Source organism: Poecile atricapillus, chromosome Z, assembly GCF_030490865.1.
Source record: "Poecile atricapillus isolate bPoeAtr1 chromosome Z, bPoeAtr1.hap1, whole genome shotgun sequence".
NCBI lineage: Eukaryota > Metazoa > Chordata > Aves > Passeriformes > Paridae > Poecile > Poecile atricapillus.
The window spans coordinates 26,262,634-26,271,078 of record NC_081289.1 but is presented as its reverse complement, the minus strand read 5'-3'; the positions used below and the strand labels follow the sequence as shown (position 1 = coordinate 26,271,078).

Here is an 8,445-nt window from a genome sequence, read left to right as displayed (position 1 = left end):
ACCTTCTGTGGGGCTCCTTTTGAGGAGAAGATGGACTTTCCTCCAACACAGCCAGCCACGGAATCCTAAGATGTTTTGGGCTGGAAGAGACCTTAAAGGTTATCTTGTCCAAACCTCCCTGCAATGAGCAGGGACACCTTCAACTAGACCAGCCTGCTCAGAGCCCTGTCCAGCCTGACCTTGGATGTTTCCAGGAGTGGAGCATCCCTGTTTTAGGAAGATGAGCTGCAGTGCCAGCACAGCTGGATCCTTAGCTCTCCAGTTCGTTCTGGGTGCAGGAATCTCCCCGTGATGTTGTGTCAAACACATCCTTATCCATGAGCCCTTGGAGATCCTGAGGGCAAACTCTGGGTGCCCCGTGTGCAGGAGGCTCCAGAGCACCGGCTCTGGGTTCCACTGACACCATTGCCTTGGGTTCGCATCCCCTTCCATACCACAAGCAATGGTGGATTAAGTCCATGTTAATTATAATAACAAGATGAAATTTCACAAAATGAAATGAAATTTTGAAACTCCATTTCAAGAAAGGAAATTAAATGAAAATTAATGGAATGAAATTTCAAACTTTCATGAAACTGAGTGAAATTTTGAAATTTCATTAAATGAAACTAACATAGTGAAAAAAAATTTAATTAAATGAAATAAAATGGAACGATGAAATTAAATTTGATGAAATTAAACATTAACAATTATATAATAAACAATTAAACAATGTCAAAATTCCATGACAAGAAATGAAATGTCAAAATTTCTCTCATTTAATGAAATCTTGTTGAATGAAATGGAGTGGAATGAAGTGAAATAAATATTATCTTATATGACCGGTCACGATGCGCACTGAAGCGCCCCACAAGCGATGCCAGGTGGCTTGTACGGACTTGTTTTTCCGCGCATCGCTCCCCGCGCACCTTTTTGGCCGCGCTCGCTGCCCGTAGCGCCGCGCGCTCCGCCGCGCCGCCCGCCCTCTCGCGAGACCGGGGTGCGGAGCCCTTATAAAGGCTGCGCGCGGTAGCGGGGGCCCTTCCGGCCCGGCGCGTGGACAAGATGGTGAGTGCGGAGGTCTCGGGCCTTGCCGCGCATCCCGCGGGCATCGCCGCCATCCCGGCCTCGGCCGCCGCGCGGCCCCGCGCCCGCCGCCCCCGGCACCTGCGGGACGCCGTGCGGGGCTCATTTCGGGGCGCGGGCGAGGCGTTGCGCGGGGAGGCCGGGCGGGTTTGTGCGGTGCCGGGCGGGGTTCGGGTGGAGCGGGCGGCTGTGGGGGCATTTGGGGATCCTTTTTCTGGGGAGGGGGGGGCAGCTTTTGTCTGCAGAGCTCCTGTGGTTATGGCCTTTTTAGGGCTTTAAACTTCGCTTAGGGTAGCTCGTGACGAGTAGTTTTGTTCTAAATAAAACCCTATATATTTTTAGTTCCGTGTATAGCTGCACGATATTTTTCTTTAATTTGCGTGTGAGATTGGATGGGTAAATCTTTCTTTGGGCTGAGAGTTCTCCGGATGGAACCCTGTCCTCACATGGTTGCAGAGGGAAGGCTGCAGGGGTGGTCCTCGAGGAGAACAAATAGCTGGAAAATACAGTGGAAAAAATACCAAAATAACTTAGGAAAAAATACTGAATGATTGACTCAGAGGTGGATGTTGGGGTGCTGGTTTTACTGCAGTTTTGCAAACTGAAATTGTTTCTGTAATGCTTGTTTTGGTGCCAATTCATTGAAGAATGTGAAGTTGTCTGTGCTGCATTTTCATTTCCATTTTTCATGGACTGAAATTCTGGTGGCACGCTGTTGCCAAATCACAGCTGAGGTTCCCTGGCTGGGGTGGGACTTGGTGCCATCTTTGAGTAAGCTTGGAAAGGGCATTACAGAAGTCTGAGAGGTACATAGTTATTGCATGGGGATTACATTCCTGTAACATGATGGAATTGAGAAGCCCCGCAGCTGATAATGGGAATTTCTAGAACATGAAATGTCTTGGATATATGTAATATTCATGATCTCAGGCAAGGACAGAGTTGGCCTTGGCCCTCAAGTGGGCCTAAGCAAGTCTGTAGCAAGCCCTAAGTGTCTGTTTTCTCTCCACAGTCTCACCGCAAGTTCTCAGCCCCGAGGCACGGCTCCCTGGGCTTCCTGCCCCGCAAGCGCAGCAGCAGGCACAGGGGCAAGGTCAAGAGCTTTCCCAAAGATGACCCCAGCAAGCCTGTCCATCTCACCGCCTTCCTGGGGTACAAAGCTGGCATGACCCACATTGTCCGGGAGGTGGACAGACCTGGATCTAGTATGTATCAATATTCCCCTTAAAACAGGAGGTGGGTTTGGTCAGGAATGGTGGCAGGTGGCCCCTTCAGTAGCAGCTCTGGGTTTTAGTTCTAGCTTGACTTCACCCTGTTCCAAGTCCAAGTAGGTGGTGTATTTTTGCTGTAAAGGCTAGTTTGGTTTAGCTGCACAGTAACAGGCTTCTCCTTGGGATGACTCTTCTGGATGTTGGGGACATAAGTCAGCTGCCTTCAGTGCTTTTTCGGAGATTGTCCAGTCCTGGATCCTTGCTGACATCCATTTTGCCTGTCCAGTTTTGCTGATCTTTCTCCTGAGCCAGCCTCAGAGTTTTGCATGGCATTAAATTATGGCTTCAGAGTTGGTTGTTTTACCCTGCATCATCTCTGTGCAAAGAACTTGAGTCATTTAACCTTCCACATGGAGGACTTGGGAGTGAGAAAAAACAGGTGGTGTTAGAAGAGTTCCTGCTGGAATTAATTGTGCTGCATTTCTGTTTCCATCCAGAGGTGAACAAGAAGGAGGTGGTGGAGGCAGTCACTATTATAGAGACTCCTCCCATGGTCATCGTGGGCATCGTGGGATACGTGCAGACTCCTCGTGGTCTCCGTAGCTTCAAGACCGTCTTTGCCGAGCACATCAGTGATGAGTGCAAGCGCCGCTTCTACAAGAACTGGTGAGAGAGCAGGGCCTTGACTGGTCTCAGGTCGTGGTTCATATTTTTTACTGCTGGGTTGCAATGTTCCTAGCACAGCTTTTTAGCAGTTAGTGTTTAGATTTGATGGAATGGCTCCGTGAGGGTGGCAGCATAACTTTAGGTAGTGCCCTTCTTGGTGTGGGTGTGGTGACTTTGGGTTTGGCCTGAGAGCTCCTTAACAGGCTACACGTGATGATACTTCGACGGGCGGACATAAGGAAATCGCCTCTGGCGCTTGTTGTTGAGTGTCGAGTCCTGACTGTAGCCCTGTTTTCTCAGGAAAGGGGAAGACAAGTGTCACTTGAGATTGCTGTTCCAGGCACTGTTGCTGTGTGCGTTTGCCCAAGTGTGGCTCCAGCGTGTCTGGAGCTTCCAGCCTGTTTATGAACTTGGCAGACTGAAAAGTCGTCAGAGTGGAGCAATAAAGTTCTCAAGGGTGTTTTAGTAACGACCTTGCTGTTGGCCAGACAAGGGGGGGAAATTAGGTTATTTTGAAGCAGATCACAGTCACCTCACAATTGCTTTGAAAATCTGTTTTTATTCTGTTATTGTTTGACATCTTCTTACAGTCTTTTGTTTTCTGTAGTGTGAATGTTAATGTGCTTTGGAATTCATGGCAGCTCCGCTCAGCTTTGGCAATTTTGCCACTGTCTGATGAGCTCCAGGCTCCGCTTGCCAGTGGAAAAGAGTCATTAGAAGCTGGCAATGAGCCAAAGCCAACTGAGGTGGCAACTCCTTCCGCTCACCCCACTCTCCTGGGGATTGATGAAGGGCTTAGCCAAACCTTGTCTCTGCTCTGCTCCTGAAGGCACAAGTCCAAGAAGAAGGCCTTCACCAAATACTGCAAGAAGTGGCAAGATGAGGAGGGCAAAAAGCAGCTGGAAAAAGATTTCAATAGCATGAAGAAGTACTGCCAGGTTATTAGAGTTATGGCTCACACTCAGGTAAGTGTCTGTGGGTTCATTTATTCTGGAAACCTCTGAGAGAGCAGGCTTCTCCATCTCTGTAGAGAGATTTCTGCCCTCCCCTGCAGCTTGATGCTGTTCATTCAGCACATTACAATTTCATTTTCTGCAGAGCTGTGCTCACAGGATATTTGAGAAGCCTTGGCAACCTCTGTCTCATTTTGAAGGAGTGTCTGAAAGAGACTGAGCTGTAGTAGAAACTTTCTGGGCTCAGTAATTTGCTAATTCTGTGTAGATTTGGACTCTATTTCCGCTACAAATAAAATCAGACAACATTGAACTCGGGTTTGTGTGCTCAGCATCGTTTCAGGCTGCATTTTGTTGGGATTGCAAGCACTCAGACTTCAGTGGCTTCTCTTGCTCAGCTGCGGGGAGTGTTCTGCTGAGTGATGTGGTGTCTCCCCAGCTGTCAGTGTTTAGTCTAACTTTCTTGGGAGATGCATTAAATTTTCAGTTGGCTCTAAGTGCAGTAAGATGGCTGATTTTACTAGAATTAATTTCCTACAGTGTTGCAACTTCTATTGATATTCTTACTGGTTCCCTCTACTAAATACAGCAGAAGTAACTGTAAATGAGATCCAACCCAAAGTGGCCTTAAGTGTGGCAGGCTTTATCAAAGGATCAGAATTGTTTGGGTTGGAAGGGACCTTAAGGATTGTCCAGTTCCCATGCTATGGGCAGGGACACTTTCTACTAGACCAGGTCCCTGTCCAACCTGACTGAACACTTGTAGGGGTGGGGCATCCAGAGCTCTACTGGGCAGCCTGTGCCAGTGACTCATGACCCTCATAATAAAAATAATCCTCCTTATGTCCAATTTAAATCCACCCTGTTACAGTTTAAAACTATTGCCTCTTGTCTCTTGTTCTTCAGTGGAATTTGGCTGATGGCTGTGGGTTTACAGAACTCTGTGCTTCTGTGTGTGGTTTATAACTTCCAGGTGCAATGACTTGCAAACCACTATACAGCCTTCTCCCTTATTGTAGGGCCTTCTTTAAGTTTTACATTTTAGAAAAATAGATTCGGCCAGGGCTAAAAGGATGCTGGGCTTATTAATACAGGGTCCATTTGAGAAGAGCAGGAGCTGAATGTTATGCTTTCTGTGTTCTAGATGCGCTTGCTCCCCCTGAGACAGAAGAAGTCTCACCTGATGGAGATCCAGGTGAATGGTGGCACTGTTGCTGAGAAAGTGGATTGGGCCCGGGAGAAGCTGGAACAGCAAGTGCCTGTGTCAACAGTCTTTGGCCAGGATGAGATGATAGATGTCATTGGAGTCACCAAGGGCAAGGGATATAAAGGTAAACACATGGAAGTCCTTCTCTTTGTGATAGGATACAGTTTTTAGTGAGATCCTGGCCTTGAGTTTTCTTAAGTGCATGTGCCAAGAGCTGGATAGGTAAATCCATACTGCTGTCACAGTTCAATGATGAGACCATGGAATGAGCGCTGGGCACAGCGCCTGACATCCATGAGGAGTCATTCCATGCTGCCTTCCTTCTGAGAACACAGCCCAGGGACAGCCAGGGAGGGAGCTTCACCAGGAAATGTTAATTCCTGGGATGCTGGGTCTATGCTTCCCTTTGTTGCCTGAGGGGACTGCAGCTTAAAAGATGTAGAAGCTTAAACTGTGGTTGAAGACTCTGGTGACATCTCAGCTTGACAGCAGGCTGCTTTGGTCCCTTGCAGGTGTCACCAGCCGCTGGCACACCAAGAAGCTGCCGCGCAAGACTCACCGGGGCCTGCGCAAGGTGGCCTGCATCGGTGCCTGGCATCCTGCCCGCGTGGCCTTCTCTGTGGCCCGGGCGGGCCAGAAGGGCTACCACCACCGCACTGAGATCAACAAGAAGGTTGGTGTCTCTCAGCTGCTGGGGGAGGACGAGAGCTGCCTGATGTCACTTGCTCTGTGACAGTGAGCAGAGTGGGGGAGCTCTGCTTGGGCTGTTTTGGTCTGTTAGAATGTTGTCTTGGGGACAGTGGTCATGGTTGCTTATGTTGGATAACTAAAATTCTTGCATGGCCATGTGTTTTCTAAGTGTAGCAGACTCTTTCCTCTGAGGTTATGTAAAATTCCTTACATTTTATCTGATGACAGGCTCTTCTGCCTTGTGCTAAGTAGACTTTATGTTTTTAGATTTACAAGATTGGCCAAGGTTACCAAATCAAGGATGGAAAGCTGATCAAAAACAATGCATCAACTGATTATGACTTGTCTGACAAGAGCATTAACCCTCTGGTGAGTTGCTGCAGCTCTGTGCCAAGTGTCTGCTTGTGACCTGCAATCTTAAGAGGCAAATGGGCTTGGTTTAAGTCACAAAATAATTGAATGAAGAGCTCTTGAAATAAGTCAGCTGCTGTTGGAGGTGGTGGTGATGTTTAGTCATCCTCAATATTGATTTGTATAACATGGAAATTGCATTTGTTACGTGGCAGGACAGAGATGTTGCAAACCTTGAATGGTGCTTGTACAAAGCATAACTTAGCAGGAGAAGCTTTTGCTTTTTTGTCAGCCTCTTCTGCTGTTCTTAATAAAAGCCCTCCAGCAACAACTAAATGGCTACATCAAGAAACTTGATCAGTGAAAGGCAATACTGGAAACAGGATTTCAGTGGATGTGGGAATGGTCAAGGCCCAGAAGTGCTGTGGATCTGTAGGCAGATGTGGTCCTGCTGGGTACAGGGCACTGATTGTTCTCTCCTTGCCTCAGGGAGGCTTTGTCCACTACGGTGAGGTGACCAATGACTTCATCATGGTGAAGGGCTGTGTTGTGGGGACCAAGAAGAGGGTCCTGACCCTGCGCAAGGTGAGTAGTGCTACCTGCTGTCACATGGGCTGGAACAGTTCAAAGGGAGCTGTGCTGCCTCTGGTGCAGGTGGTGTGTGCTGTTCTGGGGAATCAAGTGGTTTGCTAGAAAGATCAAGCCTTCCACACAAACCCACCTCGTAGTAATGCCTTTGGGACTGGCACCAAGTCATTTCTGCAGGTAGCTCTGTCCAGGCTTGTCTGTAGTGATGGTTTAGGCTTGAGAAGTCTTGTGACCAGAAGGACACTGGCAGAGTGGAGCTCGTGCTGCAGGGAGCTGACCAGTCTCCAGCCTGGGAGGACAGAGGTGCAGCATAGATGGCTTATGGTCACGTGTTGATTGCACATGGATTACACATGCTGAATTCTGAGATCAGAGGGATCAAGGAGGCATTAGCCACAGAGGTGACAAGAAGTAGCCAGTGTACTGGAAGCTAAGAGGCTGCTGCTGCTGCATACTCACCTGGCATCTCTCTTTTCAGTCCCTGCTTGTGCAGACCAAGCGCCGGGCCCTGGAGAAGATTGACTTGAAGTTCATTGACACAACCTCCAAATTTGGTCATGGCCGCTTCCAGACAGCTGAGGAGAAGAAGGCTTTCATGGTAAGGGCTCTTCCTGGCACATTTATTGTGTTCTTTGAGCTCATGGCAGCTGATGGCTTTTGGGCTGTCATGTGGCCCAGGTTCCTGTGAAACAGAAACTTCAGTTGGGAGGCCTCCTCCTGCCAGCTTGGTTATAACTGCAGGGGGCCTGGGGTCCCACTTCCCCTGGGACAGCTCTCAGTGTCGGAGGGTTTGCTGTGTTTGGGCACAGGTTGTTGAGTGTTGAAGCACGGAAACAAGCACTGCTCCATTTCCTCTAAGAGCAGCTCACGAGGAGGGTGCTCACAGTGGTGGCATTCCCAGTTTGTCACTTGCTGGAGAAGGCAGCTGGGAGTGCTGTGAGGGAGGCCCTGGCAGGAGCTTGGGGCCGAGCAGGAGCTTCCCCACCAGGTGGCACCAGCATTGCTGCTCAGACATATCCAGAGTCGGCCAGTGTGGCTGTGCCACGTTCAGCTTTCCCCAAAACCTCTGGGGATGAGGCATGGGGTTTCCAGTGGGTTGCAACATGGAGAGCTCTTTTTGCCTTGATTTCTTTATCTTAAGTCTTCATATTTCTTTATGAGATGTGTCTTTGGTGCAGATTGCTGTTTACATAGCTTGTTTTTTGTGGTTTTTTTCAGGGACCACTCAAGAAGGATCGCATCGCAAAGGAGGAGGCAGCCTAACAGGTGGAATGGTCCTGTGCCCTGTGTGCTCTCAGACCAAAAAATAAATATTTTAAAGAAATTAATTTTGCCTCTTTGTGTATATGTCAGTGTGTCAGGCCTGGTACTCTGACTGAGGGTTCTACATGTGGATCAAACCAAAGAAGCCCATAAAGTTTTAGCTCATGAGCTAACCTTATAGCAGGGTTGCTCTAGAGAAAATGAAGCTGCTATAGTAGTGCTGGTTTTGCAGAGCAAAGATTGTGGGTCAGAGCAAGGCATCTCTGATTGTGTGAAATAGTAAAACAGCAAGGGCCCTAAATGTGATTGCAGTTGCTGAGATATTACTCCATCTGTCAGTCCTCAGCTGGGTGGACAAAGAGCTTTGAGTCAAATGCGTTTTGAAATAAGCCAGACACTTCAAAGCACTGAATTTTAGGTAGCTGGTTGTTGCCATGGAAACCTTCCAGTG

At 48.4% G+C, this 8,445-nt stretch overlaps 1 protein-coding gene and 1 non-coding gene across 2 annotated transcripts; both read left to right on the top strand.

The window, feature by feature from the left end:
- Window positions 1-956: 956 nt before the first annotated feature.
- On the top strand, window positions 957-8,059 carry LOC131592941 (large ribosomal subunit protein uL3). Its single transcript, XM_058864890.1, has 10 exons — window positions 957-1,047; window positions 2,078-2,270; window positions 2,774-2,942; window positions 3,772-3,907; window positions 5,040-5,226; window positions 5,615-5,775; window positions 6,060-6,161; window positions 6,633-6,728; window positions 7,210-7,329; window positions 7,950-8,059. Exons 1-10 carry the CDS (start codon window positions 1,045-1,047, stop codon window positions 7,992-7,994), a joined length of 1,212 nt encoding a protein of 403 aa, XP_058720873.1. The 5' UTR covers window positions 957-1,044; the 3' UTR covers window positions 7,995-8,059.
- LOC131573935 (small nucleolar RNA U83B) lies at window positions 5,344-5,436 on the top strand. Its single transcript, XR_009276311.1, has one exon. It is a non-coding gene; the product is annotated as a small nucleolar RNA U83B (small nucleolar RNA).
- Window positions 8,060-8,445: the final 386 nt, after the last annotated feature.

Coding starts and splice junctions, on each gene's coding strand:
- LOC131592941 (XM_058864890.1), top strand. Junction 2,271..2,773: donor GGTGGACAGACCTGGATCTA/GTATGTATCAAT, acceptor GTTTCCATCCAG/AGGTGAACAAGAAGGAGGTG. Junction 7,330..7,949: donor AGGAGAAGAAGGCTTTCATG/GTAAGGGCTCTT, acceptor GGTTTTTTTCAG/GGACCACTCAAGAAGGATCG.